General features: G+C 38.1%; 1 protein-coding gene across 2 annotated transcripts in view; it reads left to right on the forward strand.

Annotated features, from left to right (window-relative positions):
* The window catches only part of wwc1 (WW and C2 domain containing 1), a 41469-nt gene that overhangs the window by 4621 nt on the left and 9705 nt on the right, over positions 1-27143 (forward strand). For both annotated transcript variants that reach the window (XM_055046755.1, XM_055046756.1), the window contains exons 2-14: positions 5455-5564; positions 5647-5850; positions 6438-6514; positions 6756-6835; positions 12876-13005; positions 17895-18041; positions 19482-19552; positions 19792-20037; positions 22985-23074; positions 23782-24368; positions 25983-26088; positions 26625-26795; positions 26872-27064. In XM_055046755.1, coding sequence (XP_054902730.1) covers positions 5455-5564; positions 5647-5850; positions 6438-6514; positions 6756-6835; positions 12876-13005; positions 17895-18041; positions 19482-19552; positions 19792-20037; positions 22985-23074; positions 23782-24368; positions 25983-26088; positions 26625-26795; positions 26872-27064 — 2212 coding nt within the window. The remainder of the gene's footprint in view (positions 1-5454; positions 5565-5646; positions 5851-6437; positions 6515-6755; positions 6836-12875; positions 13006-17894; positions 18042-19481; positions 19553-19791; positions 20038-22984; positions 23075-23781; positions 24369-25982; positions 26089-26624; positions 26796-26871; positions 27065-27143) is intronic.

The following is a 27143-nucleotide window of genomic DNA, read 5'->3' on the forward strand; positions in this document are numbered from 1 at the left end:
CAGTCAGAGACTTCTTCACAACCACTGTAATACAGAGATTTACAGGAGTTCTGTAAATAACTTTTTGAATCTTTAACAATATGAATTACAACAATATTTATTTCCCTCATGAGGTTACAAAGTTCCCCTCTGTGCCAGGCTGGGCATTGATTGCTTTCTTTGAAGCTTTTTTGGTAATGTTTGGCTTTTTAAAGCTTTTGTAGCTGGTGTTTATGTGATGTTAATAATTACAGACATTTTAGAATTTTCTGTCAACTTTCAACAATTTTTAACTTTAAAAATGTTGGACTGAATTGAATTTAAACTAATACAGCACATAATATGCTAGTTAAAGCTTTAAGGTTTTTATTTATGTTAGTTTTAGAAGCAGGTAAACTGAGCAACTGTTGCGTGATGCCAGAGTTTCTGTTGCTTGTTTGTCATTTTAAACATCGGGTTGGATTCAGGTTTTTCCTCATTCAGTTCCACGTATCCAGCTCAGACACAGCGGAGGATAAAAAATCTCCGGCAGAGAAACAAACATGCATTCCTGAAACACACAATGCCAAGGAGCGAGTGCCAACGCCGACCAGAGAGCTCGACTTATATGAAATCCTTTTCACTGCCTGCCAAGGTGCACAGGGTCAAAGTGTGGCGTGAGGCCCTGCAAATTGTTAGCTTCTGCTGTGGCAGGCTGATTTATTATTTTTGCTCATTTATTCTTTGCTCTCATTTATTAATTTATTATAAATTTCTGATTGATTCTGTTTGCATATGTACTCTGCAGCTGTCTGCGTTGCACACACCCGCATCAGATTTATCAAAATAAATCCTGCACTGAGTGCTTTAACAAAGCACTGCTATAGCAGCTCAGATGCATGTTGTGAAAACACTTCCTCAATGGATGAAAACAGATCATAGAAAATATTACCATGTTTGGAGCTGTTGCATTTCAGAAACTATAAGGGTTATTTTCTTGGCTGAAGATTCTGTGTTTACTCCTATTTAGTGTAAACAGAGGATGCAGGTTAAATCTGCAGCGCACAAAAGGAACAATCAAAGCAAGAAGTGCAACTAGGTGAAAATTACAGCTTAGATTGTGAAAGTGTTTTCAACATTAAATATCTGCACCTTGCAGAAGATTTGCTCAACAATGTACAGATGTGTTATTGAGGAGATTATGTGAAATAAAACATGCAACTGGAACACCAATGAGGTGGAGATAAAAAAAAAATTACAGTGTCGCCAAGCTCAACAATGCCTGGGCGATTAATTGATTTTCTTGATTGATTGAATTATTTGTTTCTTGAGTTCTAGAAACATTTGTACTTTTTTCCTTTTTTTCGCAGTGCTCTCCTTTCCATAATTTAGTGGGCAAGCAACGCTGTGACGGAATATCGGGGCCAGCAGTTTATTTGTGTAAATTACGAGAACAAAGTCATAATATTATAAGAATACAGTGGTGCGACAATCCTGACAATATGAGGATAAAATCATATTACCAGGAAAGAGTTGTAATTTCATGAGAATAAAATATGAATTTAATGTGAGATGCTGAATGAAAAATAGAAATTTAAATGAGCATTTTGTAAATATATTCTTTAATATTACTTTTACAGATAATCCTTAATACCTAAAATAAATACTTGGTCGTATGATTATTAGTTGCAGGACACATAAATTATCTAAGAATGAACTACATGAACTGAACTGATCATGCCAGAGCTCTTCTACTGAAGCTTTTTCTCATTAAAATGACTTTTTATTCATAATTTAAACAATTTTTTGTGGTAAAATTGGGTCTTTAGTCTACTAATAGTCTACTAATTTGTAGTATACCAATAGTCTACTAATTTGTAGTCTACCAATAGTCTACAAATAATTCTTGTAATTGAACAAAATTTGTGTAGTGTGGCCCAAACACTTTGTCATACAATTCACAGAAAGAATGAGTGAAATAAAAGCCACTTCATTTATAACTTATTTTTTTAGAAAAAAGCAAAGAAAAAATGGATCAGGCATAATAACGGTTTCCTGTTTATTTGGTATTTTTAAAATACCAAATAAAATCTGGTATTTTATTTCTATTCAGATCACCTAGCTCTGCCTTCAGGTTTCCCATTCTGACATTATGATATCAGTAATAATCTGTGGTCCAAACTAGTGATCCAGAGTTTTCTCTAAGATTATGACTTCGTTTTTCACATGGATTTAATGTGATATTTTAAGTCACAGTTTTGCTGCCTTGGAATGAAGAAGCAACATCAGCCCAGATTGTTGGAATATTTTCATCTGGTAGACTTAGCTGTGCTTACTGGAAAAATGCAACATGCTGGACCAGTTTTTCGTTCACTTGTGGAGGGAGAGAAAACCCCCGCCCTTGTTCGTAAAGACACATTTGGAAATGTTAAGAATCCCCTTTCTCTGTTTGGCCTGGTTTCTACCTCAGCCGCCCGCTGAAGTTTCCATATTTCTGAAAGGAATGAAGACATGAAGAGTTAAGAAGTTGGAGCTAATTGAATGATGGGATGGTTTGAATTTCCTGTGGCAGTCAGCTGAAAAGCCTCCCTATTAATGTCCGCTCACAGGAATGAAGATGGGCTGCCTGCCTTTTGTCCCAGACGTGGATTTGAAAAAAGGAGGAACACGCTGAAGATATCTGATGACCTTCATTTGAATACCTGCAGCTCTCTAAACTGAGGGAGCGTTTCTCACTTCTTTTACTATCGTAAAAGATCGTCAAACGTTTACCATCTGAATACTAATCCACCTTTCATTAATGATTGAAACACTTTCTGCAGCTCACTGTGCACACCGAGAACTCCGCTGAACATTACAGAGACAAATTAAACCTGGTTATAAATTCCTCTTTGTGGCATCATGCACAGCAGGGCTGTCGTCGGGTGACAGGAATGCCATCGCTCAGATAAGACTCAGCAAATAGGCTGCAGCAGGTCTTTACTTTCACCATCTCAATGCCAGTTATTCATGCCGGATTGTCCAATGAGTGTTTGTGTGAATGTTTTACAGTTGGACCTTGAGCTGCTGTGAAATGCGGTTTGAAGCAAAGTTGTGACTCCGAGGTATTTGGGCTGAGTCACCGCTCAGCAATGCGGCTCACCTCCCTCGGTGAGCCTCATACTGGAGTGGTTTGCATCGTTGAGCCGACCCGAGGAACACCTGGGAGGTGGAGGTTTATTTATAGAAAGAAATAAAACCCCTCCAGGTTTTCTGCAAGTTGATTTTTTTTTTCTTTTTGCTGACAAAATGTCACAGAAGTTGTCAGTTAAACAACTGCACATGTAAAATGTCAGCATCTTGATGAGCAAATCTGGAAGAAACTAACTCCAAACTATTGAGATGAAGGTTTAAATCTTTAATTGTTTATATATTGTACAACAATGTACTATTTACTGCCACTGTGTCACATAAAACTCCTATTAATACTACTATAGACTGAGATATTGTAAGGACTTGTACTGATAATTAGCGCTGCAATGATTAATCAAAATAATTGTGATTGATTATTAAATGGTTGTCAACGAATTTAGGAATCAATTAATCGTTAACTGGTCTAATCAGACTAAAAAAAGGCAATTTCCTGAAAAAACCCAACATACTCAGAGCAGTATTTAAGCCAGAGCTGTACAAAATAATATGCATTTTGCTTCTAATATAAAAATAGCTTGTTTTCCTCATAACTTGTCAACTGGCCTGGTTTTCACTAAAGGAATGTCATATTATTGCATTTTAGTCAATAAAAAAATATTGTATTTAAATTATTTGCTTAGTTACATCTTTTAATGCATTTCTAATATATAAAAAGGCTTGTGTGGTTTAATGACAAAATCTACAGAATGTGCCTATTTTTAAAAATCTAGTTGATCAATGAATAATCAGAGTAATTGAAAAAATAATCAATTTCTAAAAGGATTGTTAGATCCAGCCCTATTATGAATATACAGTGGTGATTTGAGTTTCAACATAAAGGTGTTGCTTTTTATCTCCATCAGTTCTGGTGAATTTCAGCACTGCGGTGCAGTAGTATCAAGGGTTGCTATGGAAACCTTCAAGCCTTAGGTTAGTAACACTTGTGGAATTCCAGGAGCCAGTTTCCTCCTATTGTGTCCCGTCAGAACTTTTGCCCCTCACTCGCTTTTTGTCCTTCAACCTCCCCCCTCAGAGGTCGGATCTGTCTGTCCCCAGAATCCTCTCCTCACAAACAGTTACCCTGAGACACGCGTTTCATTTGACTCAGACTTTTATAACTCCTGAATATTAAAGGGTAATTTGTTGCTTTTTTGGAGGAATGAATTGTGACATTATACAGGAGCTGCTTGGTTTAAGTTCCATCCCCAATTGATGCCAGATCTGTGATAGTTTTGGGCATAAAAGAGACAGAAATCATGGAGGGAATGTGTCTCAGGCTTTGTACACATGTAGTCAAGACTTTATAAAAATAAAATAGAAAAGATTTTATTCACATAAACCCACAGAAATATGCCCGAGTGTTGTTTTAAAGTGTTGTGCTAAAACTTATGTCAGCCAATCAGAATGCTTAAAAAAAAAAACAAAACACAAATCCTGTTATGAACTAAACCTGGCGCCAATCATTATTTTGTTAATTTGTTTGCACTACTTTTAAAAAGCATATTAGAATCAGGGGTGCAGCTAAAATGCCAAACTACAGTACAAAACGCTTCTGATTTTTAAAGAATAATAATAGAAACGTACACTTTATTGTAAATTACTTTAACAGCTGGTATACAGATGGAAACGAGTATTTTACTACCTTTTAGTATTGATTATTTTTGATGATTAATAGGATAAAAAAAATCCCCACATTCTGCAGATTTTTCACTTACCTCATTTTATGCTATATTAGAAATACATTAAAAAAATGCAAAAAAGAACATAAATTATTTCCTCTTTGTAGACAGATTATAATCATTTTTTTTAACTTAAAATGCTGAAACTTGACATTTTTTTTAGAGTACGCTTGATTACTTAGAGCAAAGGATGCATCTGCAGATAAAAAATACTTCTAAGATCAGCATGTGAAGATCTCAACCCTAAAGAATTTTAACTAGTTAAAGCTATGCCACTTGAGGAATTTTATGTGAAAAATATTTATAGACAAAGTTTTATTTTTTTTAAATTTGTTATCTTTATTAATGTGATCAATCATTGCAGCGCTGAAAAGTATAACATTTTTTTATACCATTTTGGCTTAATTACTTCTCTAACAGTGTGTTGTATTTTTTAGAAAATGCCCCTTTTAAAAGACCTGATACCCTACTTGATTTCTAAATTAATTGGCAATTCATTATGATTATTCCGATTAATTGTTTCAGTCTTAGATCCATCCCAAACAGTTTGGGATGGATTGGGGAATAAAAGAGATGGAAAGCACAGAGAGAATGTGTCTGAGTTTGTCTGTCATGTCATTAAAGTTCTGCATCTGTTTGTTTTCAGGCAGACAAAGCCTCTGACGTTCGCTGACTGCATCGGAGATGAGCTGCCTGTGGGTTGGGAGGAGGCTTACGACCCCGTCGTCGGAGCGTACTATGTCGACCACAACAACAGTGAGTCGCAGTTCTGGCACCTTGAACACCTGTTTCATCTGAACCAAACAGATGTGAACCGTTTTACTTGATTTGCCCTCAGAGCGGACCCAGCTGGAAGATCCACGTGCCCAGTGGCAGCGGGAGCAGGAGGCCATGCTCCGAGACTACCTGGCTGTGGCCCGAGATGCACTCAGCGCACAGAAGGAGATCTTCCAGGTGAAGGAGCAGCGGCTGCAGCTGGCACAGCAGGAGTACCGGCAGCTCAATGATGCTTGGAGGGACAAGTCCACATCACAGACGAGCCGTGAGTCAGAGTCCAACATCAGCTTAGCTTCAGGTGTCTTCTGTGAAGAGAAGAGGTGGAAGAAGAATCAGACAGTTTGGTTTTCAGTAGGGCTGAAAAGACTAATCGTAGTTAATTGTGATTAATCGATTATTGAAGTAAATGTCAGTTGGAGCTAAAGTTGGTCTGTTTGTGGGCCAGTTGCTCTGTTGAAATTAGCATCAGAACAGCAATTGATGTTTCATTTGAAAACAAGTTAGCCTTAGAATTGACATTTACTTGATCAGAACTTATTGTTCTCTTTTCTTTTAGGCAAGGAATGTGGGACTTATTTGTTTGTGTTTTGTCACTTATTTTGTTTTCTTATAATTTTTGAACATTTTATTTATATTATTAGTAAGTATTTCAAATTATTTCTTTTGCTCTTTCCCCTATTTTTACTTATTTTCTTATTTATCATGTCTATTACTCATTTATTTGTATTTAGTAGTTTGTACTTTTTCATTTTTTTAAATTTATTTTTTACTGTTAAATGTTTATTGTAAATAATTCATTCATGCTATTTTTAGTAACATAAACTTTTTAATTAGTTTATTATCCTCTTGCAGTAAATTCCAGGTCGTCCTCATCCAGCAAATATGACCCAGATATCCTCAAAGCGGAAATTGCCACAGCCAAAAGTCGAGTAAGAGTCGCTGCATTGTGTTCTTGAAGTCACATTTACATTTGGACAGCTTATGATTGCATAGATTGATCATCAAATCCAGATGCTGAAGAGTCTGGAAATAGATCATTGTTTGTTTGGGAACAGTTTAAAACGGCCACATGAGGAATAAATGACTTTGATAGAAAGATTGATGTGAGCAAGGATTGCTGTGACTAACATAGAAGGTGTTTCCATCTGTGATGGGTTTGTTCTGTGTCAGGTGAACAAGCTGAAGCGGGACTTGGCCTGTATGAAGCAAGAGCTGCAGTACAAAGAGCAAGGCTTCGAGACGCTCATAGAGTAAGTGTTTTTATGGCAGATGTTTTTGAAGCAAGATATGTAAAACTGGAAAATAATTCAAGTGTTTTACAAGCTTCAATGGTTTTTATTAACTAGTAACATTTTTCAAAACTTTAGTGAGACTAACACAATTTAATTGGATTTCTGGTGATTAATCAATTATGGAAATAATCATGATCAATTCAGTAATAGATTAATCATTAACTGGAGTGTACAGACTTGGAAAAAGGCCATCAGACATTTTGAAACTAACTGGTTAATATTCTGTAATTTGCATGAATAAGAGACTTTTTTTTCTGGGATAGGCAAGTCTGTCACAATAAGCAATACATCAATTATTTTCTCGGTAAATGGAAATGAGTATGATAATTTTCAATACAAAAAGATGTTTCCCTTCAATATAATTGAAAATCCAGCATCCCGCCAACTTTTGACACACAGTATGAAGTAGTTAGTTTGCACTATCTGCCACTTTTGCCTGTTTTCCATGTCGAAGATAATGCTTTTTTTATGCGTTTTAGTTTCCATCTTAGTCTTCTTAATCATTTTAATTATTTTTGTTTTAGTTTTTACATTTAAAATGAAATGTTTTACAATTCCAGTAATAAACATTTTTTAGAAATTAAAGTTTTTTTTATCTTTGAGTGGGCATATTTGCATTAACAATCCATTATTACTAGTATCATAGGAGTTGAAAATAGTCTCAAAATGATAGTTTCTGGGAGAATTTATTGTCCAGCAAAATGTGTTACTGTGACAGGCCTGGTGATAAGGCACCAAAACTGACTCCAGCCCAGGGACCCTTAGTCTTCTAGATCTGACAATGGCTGTGGAATACTTACACTACTGTGAATTGTGCTTTCTGAGTCTTTTTCTCTGCAAAGAAAGACTGAATTAGAAACATCCCCAGTCTAAAACATAGAATTTCTGTCCCATGGATGGGATTGAAGAGACAAAATGGAAAAACTTTCTCTTGTTGGAGTTTGAACCAGCACGTGTTGACAGACCTTAAAATAGGTGTGAAAATGTCGATGAGCCAATTCAGGTGAACTTCTGCTTATCTACTCAGTTATTGCTCCTGTGTTATCTCACATTCCATCCGACCATTAAACATTATAATACCTCCATAGACACCTGAGCAGAGCCGCAGCTCAGGAATGTGGTTTGGACAGGAAACACCTCGGCTTTACAGTCTTCGGCAGCAGCTCTGAAAGCAGTGGAGCCTTTTTTTTTTGTGCTGCTTGGACACTGAATTGAGAAGGAATGCTGCGCTGTTTGCCTTGCCTCCTGCAGCACAGTGAGTGTGTCAGGAGGATTAAAGAGCAGCAGTTGGACGGCATTCCTACATGGCTTTCCTCTCCCGTTGCAGCGTCGGATGGCATTAGATGACCAAAAGCCATTTGAAGAAGTGGAACGTCAACAGAGAGCGAGAAACATGACTTCTGAGAAAAAAAAGGGAATAAAATTCCTATTTCAGCGTTTTTTACAAATCTTCCAATTAAAAGGGAAGTTGGAATGTGTTTTTAAAAACTGTAGAAACATTTTCAAAGACAAAAAAATGAACCAAGTAAGTGAAAATGTGCCTCATGCAGCTTTCAGTCCACGTTTGAGGACGACTTTAAGGGGATTAGTTGCTCCCTGTCACAGACCAGTACCTCCCTCCTTCACTTCCTCATTCTTTTTCTTTTTTTTTTGTTTCTCCCTTGCTGTGTCTCTCATTCACTCCCTCCCCTCGTCCTTCTCTGGAAGAATGTGGAAGGGCCTGTTATTCAGCAGCTGCTGAATAACTAGCAGCTGCTGCTCCTGCAGTTTTCTCAGATGATTGTTTACTACAACATAAACAGAACAAATACAAAGCTGAAGCAAAACAAGTCACAAGCTATGACTAATGACGTCATATATATATATATATATATATATATATATATATATATATATATATATATATATATATATATATATATATATATAAAAAAAATTCCCTTCTCACCCACCGCGGGTGGTTCTTATCCTCTGAGCTCGGGTCCTCTACCAGAGGCCTGGGAGCTTGAGGGTTCTGCGCAGTATCTTGGCTGTGCCAAGGACTGCACATTTCTGGACTGAGATGTCTGATATTGTTCCTGGGATCTGTTGTAGCCACTGCTCCAGTTTGGGGGTTACTGCCCCGAGGGCCCCGATGACCACAGGCACCACTGTGGTCTTCACCTTCCAGGCCCTCTCCAGTTCTTCCCTGAGGCCCTGGTATTTCTCCAGTTGCTCCTTTTTCCTGATGTTGCAATCGCTTGGTATTGCTACATCTACCAACGGCTTTCCTCTGTGTTTATCCACTACGACAATGTCTGGTTGGTTCGCCATTACCATTTTGTCTGTCTGGATCTGGAAGTCCCACAGGATCTTAGCTCTGGCGTTCTCCACCACTTTTGGAGGTGTTTCCCACTTTCCAGTGGGTTTCCAGTCCATATTCTGCACAGATGTTTCTGTACACTATGCCTGCCACTTGGTTATGTCGTTCCATGTATGCTTTCCCTGCCAGTATCTTGCACCCTGCTGTGATGTGCTGCACTGTCTCAGGGGCCTCCTTGCACAACCTACACCTTGGGTGTTGTCTGGTGTGGTAGATCTGGGCCTCTATTGCTCTGGTGTTTAGGGCCTGTTCCTGGGCGGCCAGGATGAGGGCCTCTGTGCTGTCCTTGAGTCCAGCTTTTTCCAGCCATTGGTAGGATTTACTAATATCAGCCACTTGGGTTATTTGCTGGTGGTACATCCCATGTAGCAGCTTGTCCCCCCCTGATGGTATCTCTGGCACCTCGACCTCCGTTCCCTGTTGTCTGAGACATTCACTGAGCACATTGTCTGTTGAGGCTTTGTCCCTTATGTATTTATGGATCTTAGTTGTTTCGTCCTGGATAGTGGTTCTCACACTCACTAGTCCTCTGCCTCCGTCCTTGTGGCTCGTGTACAGTCTCAGGGTGCTGGATTTGGGATGGAACCCTCCATGCATGGTTAGTAGCTTTCTAGTCTTAATATCTGTGGCTTTTATTTCCTCCTTTGGCCAGCTAATTATTCCAGCAGGGTATCTGATTACTGGCAGGGCATAGCTGTTTATCGCACGGATTTTGTTCTTGCCATTGAGCTGGCTTCTCAGGACTTGCCTTATTCGTTGGAGGTATTTAGCTGAGGCTCCTTTCCTTGTGGCCTCATGGAGGTTGCCATTTGCTTGTGGTATACCTAGGTACTTGTAACTGTCCTCTATGTCTGCTATTGTTCCTTGTGGGAGTGAGACTCCTTCTGTGTGGATCACCTTCCCCCTCTTTGTGATCAGCCAACCACACTTCTCTAGTCCGAATGACATCCCAATGTCAGTGCTGTAGATCCTGGTGGTGTGGATCAGTGAGTCGATGTCTCGCTCACTCTTGGCGTACAGCTTGATGTCATCCATGTAGAGAAGGTGACTGATGTTGGCCCCATTTTTGAGTCGGTATCCGTAGCCAGTCTTGATGATAATTTGTCTGAGGGGGTTCAGGCCTATGCAGAACAGTAGCGGGGACAGAGCATCTCCTTGGTATATGCCACATTTGATGGACACTTGTGCAAGTGGTTTGCAGTTGGCTTCAAGGGTGGTTTTCCACAGCTTCATCGAGTTTGCAATGAAGGCTCTCAGAATCCTGTTGATGTTATACATCTCTAGGCATTCAATGATCCAAGTATGCGGCATTGAGTCATAGGCTTTCTTGTAATCAATCCAAGCCATGCACAGGTTGGTGTGTCGGGTTTTGCAGTCTCGGGCAACTGTGCGGTCTACGAGGAGTTGGTGTTTGGCTCCATATATATATATATATATATCAGGTAAATATATATATATATATGGCAGGCATAGTGTACAGAAACATCTGTGCAGAATATGGACTGGAAACCCCGAGATCAAAGTGGGAAATATCCCCGAAGCTGGTGGAGAACGCCAGAGCTAAGATCCTGTGGGACTTCCAGATCCAGACAGACAAAATGGTAATGGCGAACCAACCAGACATTGTCGTAGTGGATAAACAACAGAGGAAAGACGTTGTGGTAGATGTAGCAATACCAACATCAGGAAAAAGGAGCACGAGAAACTGGAGAAATACCAGGGCCTCGGGGAAAGAACTGGAGAGGGCCTGGAAGGTGAAGACCACAGTGGTGCCTGTGGTCATCGGGGCCCTCGGGGCAGTAACCCCCAAACTGGAGCAGTGGCTACAACAGATCCCAGGAACAACATCAGACATCTAGGTCCAGAAATGTGCAGTCCTTGGCACAGCCAAGATACTGCGCAGAACCCTCAAGCTCCCAGGCCTCTGGTAGAGGACCCGAGCTCAGAGGATAAGAACCACCCGTGGTGGGTGAGAAGGGAATTTTTCTTTTTTTTTTTGTCATAAAGTGTACTGTTTTCGGTCTTTCTGAGCTGACTGAGTGCAGTTTGGAGTTTATTCAATTTAAATTGAAATGATTGCGCATAGCCTATTGAACCAAGACCTAACACAGTGTATATTATTTAATAATTAAATGAACAAAGCAATATTTTGTTATGGCTCTATCAGTAATTTCAAGGGAAAACTTTTTCAACAGGCAAACAGCAAAAAATTTGTTTTGAAAAACAAAATATGTCTATGATAAATACATAAATTAAAGTGCATGTATTATAAACTGAAAATGCATTATTGTTCTGCTCTATGATCATATTCTTACGAAGTTTGATAGTGCCTTCTTAGACTTAGTTGCTTGTTACTAGTTACTTGATTACTTGATTTGGAAAGAAACAAAGTTACATTAAAAGTAATTGTTTTATTTACTTTCAGCAATTGCTGCTGCCTGTGAAAATCACATTTATCTTTCCCAATACTTAATTGCAAGTTAATATATTATGGTAACATCAACAATGTGTCTCCAGTTACAAGGTTGAACTGGAAGAGAGATTATTTAATGGTTATAACAGTACAAAAAAACTTTAGTAATTTGTGCATGTTTTTGTGTGGTCCACTATTGTATGAAAAACTCTAAGAAGGATTTTAAAGCCCCTATCATGCCCCCAGCCTCCAGGTTGTATCTCCTCCTGCGGCTCCACAACTCAGATGGCTGCACAGATTAGTGACACTTATCTTAATATTAATAATTATAATGACGTTTAGTTGCACAACTTTACGGACTTGTTCATTCGCAGATTTTTTCACGTTTATTGTGCTGTTCATATTAGTCTCGATGTTTGCGGTTTTCAGGAGTGCAACGTGAAGCTTGACGTCATTCACAGCAAATATATTAACATTAACAAAGACACAGCGGGACGGATCATCCAAGAAATAATGGACTAAAACTAACTGGATGTCAAACAAATTCTGCTTATTAAGCCCAAAAACCGCAACCTGCGACTCATTACATCTACAAGCGACTTAAGAAAGAAAAAACAATCCCAAAGCCGCAATAAATGGAATTGGCGCCCGAGACTTAAAATAGTTCCTTTTCAGCAACAAAATGCGCATCTCCCTCCATTGTTTCTGTCGCTGCAGACAGTGTTGCATAGAAACTGCGGTCACTCCCCAAGATGCATAGAGGAAATAAAATTACAAAGGTAAATAGTCGCGCAAAGTGGTTTTGATAAGTAATTGTAGTCTGACTACTTGATTTGAAATAGAAACGCGTTAGATTACTCGTTACTGAAAAAAATGGACATCACTGTCTGCTTCCCATCTTGCCTGAAACCCTCTGTTCTCAGCGTCCACTAAACGTTTAGCCATTTTTGAGGAGGGGGTACCTGAAAGTTGATCTCTGCTCTGATTGCTGACGAACAATGAAGCCGCTCGTACTTCAGTGACTTCGCGGGCTACCGTTCCATTGTGGGGATGACGTGTTGGTGCGTGCAAAACGCCAGCGGGCCAGTTCTATGGTAATTAAATATTATCCTGGGGGCCACAGATAATTAATTTGTGGGGCCGCATCCGGCCTGCGGGCCTTGACTTTGACATATGTGATGTAGGCGGTTTTGTTTAATATTAATATTCTTCCTGTCCTCTAGGATTAATCAGAAAGTATCCAACAGCCCCTCCGGCTACAAGCTGCAGGATGCGCAGGCCATAATCAACGAGGTCCGCTCTATTCGAGACGCCATCAGCTCTGGAGAGAAAGAGAAGCAGGAGCTCATGCAGGTAAGATCAACTTGAAGCCTGAGTGAACACAAATACAGAAACAGCAAGATGACATCTTTTTGTTTGCATTAGAGCTGGTTTAATACAGTTAGCTTTACCTTTTCCTGCTGGGGCCAGATAAGGAAGGTGTGCCTGTGTCCTATTTTCCCTCGTAAAGCCATTGTTTATTTTTGTGAGCTCAAATATTGTGTTCCCAAACACCAAAGTTCTCTAAGTATGAACACACAAATGTAAACCTGTTTATTTTTGTCCTCCTTTCTGAAGTATCAGTCCAGAATGAAGAAAAAAAGGAAACGGCTTAAAGTTTAAATTGTCTCGATTACACATGTTGATTTACACAAATCCCAAAAACAGCATGTCTTATTTTTGGGTTTTGTGCTTTTATAATGCTTGAAACCATTATACATTATAGATCTGGTGAATATCTGGAGTCCAAGATTATTTATTTTCTACAGCTCACTCCTATAGACAGTGTTAGCATTGGGAAACTATTTAAACCATTAGCTGTTTCCACTTCATCACAGATCCTCCATCGTGCTTAACAGTGGGTATGAGGTGCTTTTTCACTTTTTTTAACACCCTGAAACAAAGGTTGATGCCAAATCTCCATGACAACAGTACTTCTTCCTTCTCCTCCATCAGTTTAACTCTGATGTATTCAGGCCTTGCTGTGGTGCTCAGCTGAATGCTGATATACTGGAGATTTCCACATGGTCAGGTCAGGCTGAACTGTTCATCAGAAAAAATTGAGAAATAAAATATTTAAGCATCTGTCACACTGCAGGTGTGTGTGACGTAGATGCGCCCAGTTTTAAGACAGAGGGATTTATTGCTGAAAAAATCTCAGAAGGAGCAACTACTCCCAGATGAGGGGATGTGAAGCTGCCTCTGGTTGTTTTTATGAACAGCACTAAAGCAGATTTAGTAACTTATTAGCAGAGGCTGCAGGGAGGCAGTAGGTGCTTTAATGCCTTGCCTTTGTCCTTCTGTTGAGCGTCCGTCAAGTTTATGAAAGAGAAACTGGGAGAAGCTCAGATTGGCTGATGACTGGAACAATCTCAGGAATGGTTTGTTGCATCGAGCCAACGGTAATAAACTGAAGTGTTTGGATTTTTGTGACCTGAAATTCCAACAAGTTTTAAATATTTCAGGTGTCATCCTCCAGGGACCTCCTGCTCTCTGCAGCAAGCTGAACATTGATCTAATCTTTCTGTCTGTGCTGTGCTGCATTGAGGTTCGCCCTGTTCAGAAGGTGGTGCAGTTATGTCTGGAAGAGTTTTAAGTGTTCCTCTGAGTCTCAGTAGTTCATATTCATTCTGCTGCTGCTATATGCAGTGAAGGCTGAAAATACTCATCTTTAGTATCTTTTAGATGTCGACCCAGACTAAAAACGGTAGAATCCAGACCGGCTTCACACACTTGGGGAACTGAATAAACATGAATCGCAGGACATCTGCTTGGACACATTATGCTGTGTGTTAACTTTGACATAAAATTGAGTTGTGGAGTTTGAAAAGCTGCAGCACTATATTCAAAAGCTCAGACAGAATAATTGTCGATTGTACTGATGATTAATCAGATTTTTAAAAACATTTTACAAATTTTTCATTTAACATCTTAGCCTTTTTTATATACAATATTAGAAATGCATTCAAAGACATAAACAAAATTCAGTTTCTTTTTTTTTGAATAAGAAAACAACAATTTTAGTGGATAAAATGCAGTAACATAACATTTCTTTGCTGAATTTGAACTGGGTGTAGCAAAAAACTGCGACTTGAGGAGTTTAGAGATGGTGTTTTTATCTTAAATACAAAATGTATTGATATGTTGTACTGTTTTGGCTTAATTACTGCTCTGAACTTGTTGTTCTTTCAGCAGATATCCTTTTTTGATTCTCAATATGCCAGTTAATAATTAATCGATTACTAAATTAGCTGACGATTATTCAAAAAATGTACTAATCACTATTAATTTGATTAACTGTTTAATCCCTAGACTGATAGCAGAAGAACAAACTTAAAAGTTACGCATACAAGTCAGAGTAAGAAAATTATATTTTTGTATCTTGGTTATGCTGTCAACTCGCAAAACGTGCAGGAAAATTTAATATTTTTAGTCCAGTTGCTAAAAGAAATTACATGTTAACTTACACACTTCACTTTACAGTAAAAAATTTACTGTGTAATATTTTATGCAACTATGGAACTATTTTAGTTAGCTAGAGATGAATCGATCAGTTTTGTAACTAATTTCCATTCTGTGTTTAGTGAATCTCTGACCTGCACAGTGTAACAGTAAACACTTGGTTTTATTACGAAAAGACAAAATGGTTCAGATACAGCAGAATGATGTCTGGTTGCAGCTCCACCTTGAAGATTTTGATGGATTTTCGAGCAGAAGGACTTGCAAGCTGCATTTGTATTCTCCTTTATGCATGTGGAAGCAGATCAAATTAAAGTTGCATGATGGGACTTGGAGTCAGGTGATGGGTTTACATGAAGCTAAATTTACACGTTTGCAAGGAAACGGATATCAACCAACCGTCTGTGATCCGTTGATGATGATCAGCACTGCTCCGTTTCAAAGATGTGACATGCTTCTTCCTTGCAGCCATTCAGGCTGAAAGCAACACAATGAGGAGAGAAGAGCCGCTCAATAATGCAAGACCAGCCGTCTGCAGCTGGCAGCTTAGTCTGCAGATCTGTCTCTGTGTTTCTGCAGCATGTTTGTGGCAGTCATTGTGAAACATTTCAATTTGCTTGATTTAATGTCAGAAGCAGCTGCAGAAAAAGAGAGAAATAAAAAAGAAAGACCAGTGTAGGTTAGAAAACTGTCTTTAGTGCTTCTTTAGTTTGTCTTAGTAGTTTGTTTGACTACTATATAACTATTGATCCTTATTCTAATAAACATGAGATATTCTTACAGGCTAGAATCAGCAAAATAATCCCAATTCTTTTGATAGATACACAGATGTAACAGAGCCATTAATAAGAGTTTGGCAGAAACATATTCATTTTACTTTATTTATATGGTTCCCATTGAAAGCAGGTCAGCTTAAGGCATTAATTGATGTCTGCATTCCATTTGATCCTAGTTATCAAACACTTGATTAAGCAGTTTGTTATTAAAAAGTTTCTATCTAAAATAACCCAGTAGATTACATTCTGTTATTGACTTCCAGCATCCAATCACTTAACTCCACTGCAATTCCTCATACTGAGTATGCATGTAGTGACAGTAGAGAGAAAGAACTCTCCGTCAACAGGAAGAAAAACCGCCAGCAGAAGCCGGACCTGTCTCAGAACAAGCAGCTGACCAACAGACAGAGCAGAGACACAAAAAAGAAACGGATGAACTGATGTAGGAGTAATTTAAAATTTAAGGAAAAGTAAAACCCTCCATTAGTTTCTTGCATTGTTTTGGTGTGGAGGGCTTTGGTGCATGTATAAAATTTTATAAATGAAGTTACTTTTCAAATACCGCTCACCACCACTAACATAGATTTCCAAAAACATTAAAATGTTTCAGTTTGCTGAATAAAAATGAGCCATAGTCTCTATGCTCTTGCAGCTCATTTGTAGCTGTCCATACAAGGTTTGTGAAAGTATCTTTATTTATTTATTATTGGACATGTGCAGGACTGCAGTCATTTTTAGTTTTAACACCCACAACCAGTCAATCGATCATTGGGCTCATTGGCAACAACTCTCACATAAACACCCTTCTTTATGGAAGTAGTTACTAAGAGAATTAGAGTTGAAGCTTGTCTCAGTGAGGTCTACACCTGTTGTAGCTGGTTAAAAGGATGCATGTCTGCTATTCAAAATGTTCTTTTGCATCTGTAAGGTTTAAAACAAACAGGTATTTTATGTTTGGGTGCTTGAAATCCTTGAAAATATTAGAATTTCAGTCTGGCATTTTCAAAGGTTGGAAAGTTCTGTGTTTCTCTATAAAGCTCTTAAAAATGCTTGATATCAAACTGTACAGATTTATTATAAACTACAATCTAACATTCAATTAAAAGCTGACATTTGGAAAACATTCCTTACAGTTAAAAGCAGATATTTTCATATTTCATTAAAAAAAAAACAGACTATTTTTTCCTCATTGTCTGACGTTAAATCAGTGTAATTGAAGTTAGATATATATCTATATGGATATAAATATATATCTGTCTATATATATATATATATCTACATGTATAGATATATATAGATAGATATGGCGACTCCTCTCATTCCCTGTGCCGTAGCAACTGCCACACCAGCGTCTGTGCTGCTCGCTTCTCCTCTTAGGTCCACGCTTGTACATTTGATTTTTGATTTTTTTTTTTAGTATTTCAAGGTATCTCTACATGTAGAGATATATATATCTCTACATGTAGAGATATATATAGATAGATAGATATTTATATTTATATAGAGAGATATGTACACATCTCTCTCTCTACATAGATAGATAGATAAATATATCTATCTGTGTATATATATGTATATATATATATTATTTAATTTTAAGCAATGTTATTGAAATTGAGAGACATTTCATCAATAAAATTGTATTTTAGCTTACCTTGAATGTAAAATACCATCACAAGACATTAATTGCAGTAAAAAATTTTATATAATACTAAATTGAAACTGTTTTTTTAAAGGCTTTTTATTTAAGTAATGTATTGTTTTCATCTTAAAAAGTGTGTTGCTGGAAAAGTTAAAAATTTACCTTGGAAAAATGTACAGGAAGCCTCTTTAAGACCAGGACTGTTAGGTTTTTTTTTCTTCACCTTTTACTCCGTCATGTGGTTCATGTTTACCTCCCTCCTGGCTGCAGCCGCTGTTGATGTCCCACCCTGACTTGTCTTCATGTGTCTCCCCTGTTTTCCTCAGAAACTGGCTGTGTTGAAGGACAACTTCCGGCTTAATTCTGGCTCCCAACAGGAGCTGTGGGGCAGCAGTCCGTCACTCGCCAACTCCGAGACTTCCATCCCTCACCTCTACTCTGACGTTGGATCCCAAACCGACCTCCCAGCTGAGGTTAGTGCCAAAACAAAATGTCATCCCCACTTCCTGCTTTAAATGTAGTTCTGTTTACCTATGTATTTGTATCTCTTAAACTTGTCTCATTTTGTCAAATTTCCAGGATTTATTTAGTTGATTTTAACCTTGATGAAAGCATCTCTTGTTTTTCATGCAAAAGGTAAATTGGAGTGATAATAACCGAAATAAAAACTATTAAAACAAGGCTGTCAAAGCCTTGTTCTGCTGTGGCTTTTTAATATAATATTTAATATTTTTTATTATTTTTTCTTTTTTTGGCATATAGTCCAAGCTTGAGTTGTGGTTCTGCCCCTCCGTCAAAAGAAAAATCAGGATTTTGATCATTTTAGATCCCTAATTTGCAAACTCACCAAGGTGATGAATTGAATTGTCTCAAACAAGTTCAGTCGAATGCAGAGACTAGAAACTACAAAAATGGGGTAAAAAATTTTCAAAATCCCAAATTCAGTTACAGCTGGTTTTAGGAAGTAGTACAAGAATTTAATGACTATGCAATAAAGTAAGGTAAATGAAGTTTGCTGGGGCGTGCTATCTTGACATTTTCTTTGCAACTTTTTTTCAAAAACCTTTAAAGTAGGTACATTTCTCACAATTCACTGCAGAATTTGGTGAGTTTTCTTTTAAATTTAGTCCTAAATAAACCCCAATTCATTTCCCTTTCACTGTTTGGGCCTACTACACAACATCTTAGTCACAAGAATATGATTATAGCTAATTAAAATTTTTGGTTAAAGCTAAAAAGAAATTGAATTTGATAATTTTCTAAGTATGGAGAAAGATGGAAAAATACATTTAAAAAAAGTTAAAAGTTCTGATTAAAATTTTTAGTCCGCTTTGTAACATTTTTAAAATGAGAATTTATTAAAAAAAACACATTCATGTTGCTTTACCTCTGTGTCATTATTTACTGCGGTTTCACTTCAAAAATAAAAATCTCTTATCTCTAAGTTTATTAATTTATGTTCAGCTATGATGCTGAAAGGTTTATTTTTCTTTCATTTTTGTAAAGTTAAGTTACATGCAAATAAACGCTGTGTGTGGAGGAAAACCCACTTTCACCACATCACCCTGAAGACATCTGGTGGTGGCAGGATCATGCTGGGTGTGGATGTTTTCTAAATGCAGAGCAAGGCTTGTGTCTGGGGTCTCAATAGAATTGTTCAGACTAAAAATAAGTTGGAAATATGAGTTTTAGCTACTTTGTTGAGAAGAATATGCTAAAATGTTGAGCTCTGGCTATTTCCAGAGTTTTATTCAAGTAAGTTTCATCCCCCCGCCCCCAACAAACATACATCAAATGTTTGTTGTTGCAATGTGGCAAAATGTGAAAAAGTATGAACACAGTTGCAGAACGTTGCATGAAGAAACATTTGAGTGCTCAATCTCATTGTGCTTTTCTTTGGTTTTTCATACCAGTTTACGACCAGCAGCAATATACTGGCAGAGAAAGTTTGTCTGAGCCTGAAGTACGATGAGGCAAAGAGAAGGTAATGGATTTGATCTGAAACGTCAATCTGTCATTTAGATGCAGTTAAAAGATTTACCCCAACTTTGGATCCCACTGTCAACCAGACATTGACTGAAATTATTCACTGTTGGCATGAATGTAATAAATTTCACAATGAAATCCTTCTTAATGTTTGTTAAAAACATAAATATCCACATCAGTAAATGGTGTCCTGTCAGGGATTTTCTCCAAGTCGACTCTCCTGTCGTTTTTCTGAAGGATCGCTAGTGTCGAGGTGCAGATCGCCAAACTGGACAGAGAGGCATGGCCGGGGCTGCTGGACCCGGAGCAGGACCGCCTTATCCTCATCAACGAGAAGGAGGAGCTGCTGAAGGAGCTGCAGTACGCCAGCCCACTGAAGCGGCTGGAGCCCAATGATGCTGAGAAGCTGGAGACAGAGAAGAAACGCCTGGAGAGAGACCTGCAGACTGCCAGAGACAACCAGAGCAAGGCACTGTCCGAAAGGCAAGTGGACCACTGGGAAATATCAATAATCTTAACACTTAGATGCCTTAGCCTTTCATATAGACTTTTCAGAATTTTCTGCTGTATTTTAAAGTGTTTTCGGGTCTTAACACATCTGATAGTCCGGTAGACTCGGTTTGTTTGGAACCAAAACTTTAACATTTGTTACATTTTCAGGTAGTACACTTTGTCAAACAAACCAAATTTTTAGAAAAACCTCTTCCTCTCCTCGCCTGTGGTGGAGCTGCAGCAAGGACCACTGAAAGAAACATAAAAACTTCTTAAGAAGAAACCGAGCGCAACTTTCTTCTTCACAAAATGTGAACAAAAATGAAGTAGCATTAGATTTTTTTCTAGAATTTTTCTTTTCTTAAGTTAAAAAAACCTCACAAGCCATTCGTCCTGCTAGTGTTAGCCTCGTTAATTTGTTTTGATTGTATTCACCCAGAATGCCTTGTGTTTTAGTCCACTTCCTGCTTTGGGAGTGATCTCCGGCCTGCTTGATATTTACATATGCATTCAAAACACAGCAGAGTTCACTTCAACCAAACCCAGACGAAGGTTTTTAGGTGAACCAGAGTTAGCTTGTTGATCTGCATCAAAGTTCTATTACACATCCACACCTCCAAAACAAAGCTGACTTAAACAAAGTTAAACCTGACTGGTGTGACCACACCCTCAATCAATAGTTCTAACCTCACTTGGGAGTTGCTGCGGGTTGCGTTTTTTTCTTTTCTTTTTTCAAATCAGCCCTTCTAGATGTTCAGGGGTTACATTTTTAAAGCATTGCGTAGCATCCACAATAAAAGTGTACATGCTGCAAAAAGAATTCATATTTTATGCTTTTGCAAGGCATTTCCTTTCATTCATTAATGAAAACCAGACAGCAATCACTCTGGTTTTCTCACACTTGTTACATTTAATGTAATAATCCTAGGTGATTGTCCAGGGAGAGGAAGAAAACTTGTATCAACCTTGATTTAAGTTGTCTTTAAGGCAATTTTTTACAGAGCAGAAGACAAGATTATTTTATTCTGAAAAAGAGAGGTTTCATAGTTGTTACATCTTTGGGTCGACCAGAAAATCTTAGATATCCGTTTCCCAACTTACAAAGGCAAAAAAAAAAAAAATGGATGATGACATAAATATATATTTCGATATAAGATAAAATACATCTCATCCTGCATGAATTACAAATAGCGCCCATCTGTACTATAAAAATCCCATCTCCTACAGGATATACTTATCTAGTTTCAAGTTCAAATCTCTTAGTACATTTGAAGCAAGACTAATCTGACTTATAAGTAACTCTTCAGCAAGAAATAGGAGTTTGTTTTAAGTAAATCCGACCTAAATATTGATGAGAAAGTAGAATAATTTACTTCTAGCAAGAGATGAAGTGAAATTAGTACTGGAATTGGTATATATATTTGGTATATTATTTTTTATTAAGGAAAGGTTGACTTAAAAAACACTGACAAGTCACTTCAGTTATTTTTGTCAAATTTCAAGTGTACTAACTTATCTGCAGTAAAAACTAAACCAAACAACTTTGTAAATTGTTGTCTTTTTGCAGTGTGGGCCAACTTTTCTGGAGAGCCAAATATGTACTGTAGTGAAGGGCCAGCCAAAGTTATTCCAAGGACCACAAATGACTCCTGGACCTGAAATTCTGTGCCTTATGCAAAGTTGGAAAAATTAATAACATTACTGTTCTGAATGAGAGGAATCATGAAGCCAAACAGCTTCAATGTCTTCAAAGCCTCTGACCTCCTCTCAGATTATCTTGCTCCGTCGCTCCTCCATCTTCCTCCCTGCCTTTGAGCCCGAACACCAGCAGATCCCTTCACCCCTCTTGTTCCTCCCTCACAGAACGGCCGTGGTTCACGCTCTAGGTCAGACTCTACCTGAGCTCCGCATCTCTTTGTATTCCTGAAACTCGAGAGGCGGCCGAGCAAAAAGGACCCCTTGTAGTCGTCGGACAAACGCACCCGTTCAGACAGGCAGCCGTAGGGTTCTAAAGACACTGGGCTCCATGAACGTCAGGTTCTCTGAGCAGGGTCTTTCGGTATCTGGGAAACACAGGGAAAACGGCTGGAATTTCATTTCAGGATAGAAAAAAAATATCTGTTTCTGACTGTAATCTGTATCCTGGGCTTGCATTTTACCCTCCTTCACTCCTTCCTCTCCTTTCCTTCTCATCTCTTATTTTCTTTCCTTTCTTGTGACACTTTTTCTTCATTCCTTGCCTTGCTTTCATTCTTTCTTTTGTCTTGTGTCCTGCCTCTCTTCTTTTGTGTCATTCTTCTTTCTTCCTTTTTCTGTCTTCCCTTTCTTATTTCCTGTGTCTTTCCTCTTCCCTTATTTTTTACATCTTCCTTTCTATTCCTTCCCATCTAACCTTTCTTGTGTCTTTTTTTCTTTCTTTCAACTTTTCATTATTTCCTTCTCTCTTTTATTTTTCTTTCCTTCTCTTTATTTTTACTGATAGCATAAGTGTCTGCAATATTGTACAGGATTGATAAATAATAGTAAATTCAAAATATTACGATGTCCTAAAAAGGAAATGGATGTTTTTTTCTTTAGAGTTGAACACCATACTTGACACTAAATATGCTGAACTATTTATTTGTAAAATTAAACAACAAAATCTTAATTTAAGATGACTTGAGATAAACTTTCAATTTAAATCATGAGATTTAGAGAAAAAATGCCTTGATTTTAAATAATTTAAGAACTGACCAGTTAAATTCTTATTTCATTTCCAGTGTAATTCAGTCAATGCCCGATTAATGGGAAAAATATTAGATTATCATTATTATTTTGTGGGGTTTTATAAATCGCTGATTTAAATCTGTAGCAGTCTTGTGTTTCTGATGCGAAGCTTTTAATCCAGAACTTTGATGATTTTTGTTTTTGTTTTTTTCAAACATGTCTGTGGTTTCAGGCTGCGACTCCATTGCAGAAGAAGCGAGTTGGTGCGGGAGCTGGAGGAGACGGTTCGACTGGCCACATCTTTGCAGACGCAGCTGAGGAGGTTGGTTCTTCTCTACCAAAATGTTCAGCCTGAAAAAATGAACACACCTGATGCTGGTGCCCAAAGCAGAGCCTTCCATAATGATGGAGGAGTCAAAAACATTTTGGATTTTAATGTGCTCCAAACATTATTTCTCTTCCTTCCAAGCAATCTGAAGAAATATGAAAGTAGCTTTCTTTTTTTTTCTTCTTCTTTTTTTATTTTTGCGGAAAAGCAACTTTCAGTCATTAGCTGCATTTCTATCACAAATGTGTGCAAAATGTTTTAAAATATTGTGCTATTGTCAAAAAAAAAATTGCAAACATGGACATATAGTGCATTGTGCATCATTTATTATGAAAAATATCTTGCGATAAACATTTAAGTTAAAAAAATGACTAAAATGTTATTTTGATTATTTTCTCCTGTTTATTTTCAAAATAACATAAAAAATATGCTTAATTTAGTTTTTATTTCAAGATATTATGAGAATAGTCGTAGCATTATGTGAATAAAGTTGTAAAGTCATATTACAATTTCTCGTAATTTTTATTCTTAGAATTTTATTTTTTTAGTTTTGTAGTTTTTTTATTAACTAATACTTTGTCATACAATATTAAAAAACATTGTGATAAAAAACCATATCACCAATTGGATGTGAACTGAAACATTTTATTACTAATCATCATTTTCAGAAATATTTTATATTTTTATTGTTTCTCCATCAGCCTGTCGGCCAGCACTCTGTCCTGTTCATCTGGCAGTAGCCGCGGCTCGCTGGCATCCAGCCGGGGCTCGCTGGTCACCACATCCAGCCTTGGGTCTGCCTCCTCCCTCAGCTTCACCGAACTCTACCTGGAGCAGCCCGAGCTGGCCGACCCGGACCTGCGCAGCAAGCTGGACAGCCTCCTGCAGGACAGCGGCCCGGTCGGCTACCGGCCCTCCAGCTCCATCACCACCATCCACGAGCATGAGGTGGTGATGGGCTGCGGCCAGCGCGGTGCTGAGCAGTCCGATAATGCCGGGCCAGGCGGCGCCGAGTCTTCCCGGGTCCAGGCCCTTAGGCTGTCCGAAACGCCACGCTCCATGAACTCGTTGTCTCCGTGTTCATCTCTATCGTCGCTGTCGCCACCATGCTCCCCGCTGGTTTCAGACACCGCATTCCTGTCAGGGGAGGCAGGGCCCGGCGGGATTGGACTGGACCTGGAGCTGCGCAGCAGGCTGGCAGAGCTGGAGCTGGACCCTGAGGAGCAGCGGAGAAAGCAGCTGGAGGACAAGCAGAACCTCAACAATATTCTTGTAGACGAGGGCAAAGGTCAGCCATTTACCCAGAACACCGTGCCTCTTCCTAGCATCAGTCATGGTTCAATAGAAAGTCAGCCTGTCAACATTAATGCAAATGTTTCAAAATTGTAATGTGTTAATGTTATAGTATAACATAGTGCACATTATTACAATTTTTGACCTAAAAGAATGTCTCCTGCAGAAGGTTACCTAGTTTAGGGGTTCCCAAACTTTTCCATGCCCTGTCCCGTAAGAACTGGATTACATCTGAATAATGAAAGGTAAGAAGGAACTGCACAGTTCTACGACTTCAGGGCCAATTTTGACCTCCAAAGTGTTAGAGGTTACAAAGATATTAGAGAGTGTTGTCCCCCACTTTCTGTGGGGGACAACAAAATTGTGGTTTTATTTTGTTAAATTAGAAAAAAATAGAGTATCACATTTGTTGTTTGATCTGTAAACATCAGAGTTGGTCAGATGGAGCTGGAAGCAGCCTGTGAGAGGCAGAACATGACTATCAGCCGCAGGTGAAAGGTGGACCTGGTGTCTGGTTTCTGGTTCGGTCTGCCAGAGCTCAGCTCATTGCTCATTATACATGCAGGACTTTTTCACTGACCTCCTGTTGTTCAACTTGCACAAATAAAAAAAAGTTTATGAAATATTTCACTTTTGAATATTTGAATATTTACTATCTCTAAATGGAGCTGCAATCCTAGTAATAATAAACAATAATGATAGCAATAATTAATTTAATAGTAGTAGTAAAATAATGATAGTAATTGTAATAATATCAATAGTAGAAGCAGTACTAATAGCAGTAATAGTCATAGTTGTAATATTAATAATATAGCAGTAATAGTAGTAACAATAGTAATAATGGGAATGATAATAATATTGGTAGTAATTACAGCAGAAGTAATAATCGGAATTACTACTTCTGCTATAATAGCAGCAGAAGTAATAATTACTTATAATACAAGTATTACATACAAGTAATTATAAGTAATAAGTACTTATAATTACATTATAAGTACTTATAATACTTATATTATAAGTAATTATAATTATATTAGAAGTAATTATAATTTCTTATAATTATAAGTAAATATAATTACTTTATTATAAGTAATCACATTACTTATAATAACTTAATTTTAAGTTATTATAAGTAATAACTTATAATTATCACATAATAACATAAGTGGTAGTAATAATGATAGTAATAGTAATAGTTGTAATAACAATTCTGTTAGCAGTAATAGTTAGAATAATAATAATATACATTGATTTATTACTATATTTAGTGTTTTCTCATTTTTAGCCAAAGTGTTAGAGGTACAAAGAGCTGCTAGTGGCTCCAGGCTGCAGACCCCTTGCCTAAACAATGAACATTTAACTTTATGTACTTTTTTTCTTTATGAAAAGTGTAAATCAAAATGAATGGTAATAAAATTCTTTACATTTAAAATTGTTTCTGCTGCTTAAATAAAATGGTTTTTGATATGAGCTCTAGCTTTAGTCAAACCTGTTAACAAGTGAGTTAAAAAGTAGCTAATGAAAAAGACCTTCAGGAAGCCTGGAGATTTGCTGCCTGGTTCTCATTGTACACTGTTTTGTTTTTCTTTGTCGTAACTGTTGAATGTAGGTGCTCAGATTCAAGGGGTGGAGCCAAAGAAAATGGGCGTGACCTCAGCTGTATCCGATGAGTCAGTAGCCGGTGATAGTGGAGTTTACGAACCATCAGAACGCAAGTATGTTTCATTTTCCTTTCTGTATAGTTTCTTCTTTATTTTTTTGTGAACTGAAAGTGCATAATGTAACTTTTATTAAAAATATCTTCTTTGCATATTTGTTAAAACTGTCACCAAGTCGTGACCATTTGTTATGAGACTGATAATCTGTGAACAGATTGACCTCCTCCATGAGCTACTTTTGCCATCTAAAGAAATGCAACACTCATAAACAAAAACAACCAATCAGAGCCAGAAGGAGGGTCTTAGCGCTGTCAGTCATTCTCATGTACTCCCTGCTCAGTTTGCTCAAGGTGGATAAATATTATCAGCGGCAATGTTAACTAGCAGTGCCACACGGAAGGATGATTGACAACACCAAGACGTAAGTCCCGCGTTCTGGGCCTGATTGGGTGTTTCTAGTTAGAATAGGAGCTTGTGTTTTTTTTTTTCAACAAATATGTAAAAAAATATATATTTTTAATATGTTATATACTGTAGCTTTAAAGCCAGTTTTTTGTAAAGAAAAGCTTCCCCTCTTCCTGGTTCTTCTCCAGGCCGGGCCTCCCTACAGAACTCGTCCTGAGGTCCTATGAGGACCAGTCTGCATCCAGCTGCTGCCAGGTCCAGCTCGGCTTCCGCTACGAATCCAGAGACCAACGGTTCATCATCTCTATCATACAGCTGTCCAACTGCAGTGCCCTCCTTATGCCGGCTGATCAGAAAATGTCTGAACTAATTTCTGCCATCATGAATCCTGTGTTAAATGAAAGAACAAACGGTGACCCAACATGTTTCCTGCAGCCATGTCCGCGTGGCGGTGCTGCCGCCCGTTCAGGCCACCCGCTGTCTCTTCCGAACACAAGGCCTGCTTCCTCAGGACGTGCTGGCCATCAACGAAGTGTTCGGCATGCAGACGTCACACAACGGATTGCGGCAGAAGACCCTCAGGGTTGACATTTGTAACACCAGCAAGTCAGGCCATGAGGAGTGTCTGGTGGGTCCCTGTTCAGTTCTTATTTATGGAATTTTTGAAAACTTAAATGCGTTTCTCAGCATGAGAGCTGAAGAACCTG

Source organism: Poeciliopsis prolifica, unplaced genomic scaffold, assembly GCF_027474105.1.
Source record: "Poeciliopsis prolifica strain line A6 unplaced genomic scaffold, Auburn_PproV2 SCAFFOLD024, whole genome shotgun sequence".
In the NCBI taxonomy this organism is placed as follows: Eukaryota; Metazoa; Chordata; class Actinopteri; order Cyprinodontiformes; family Poeciliidae; genus Poeciliopsis; species Poeciliopsis prolifica.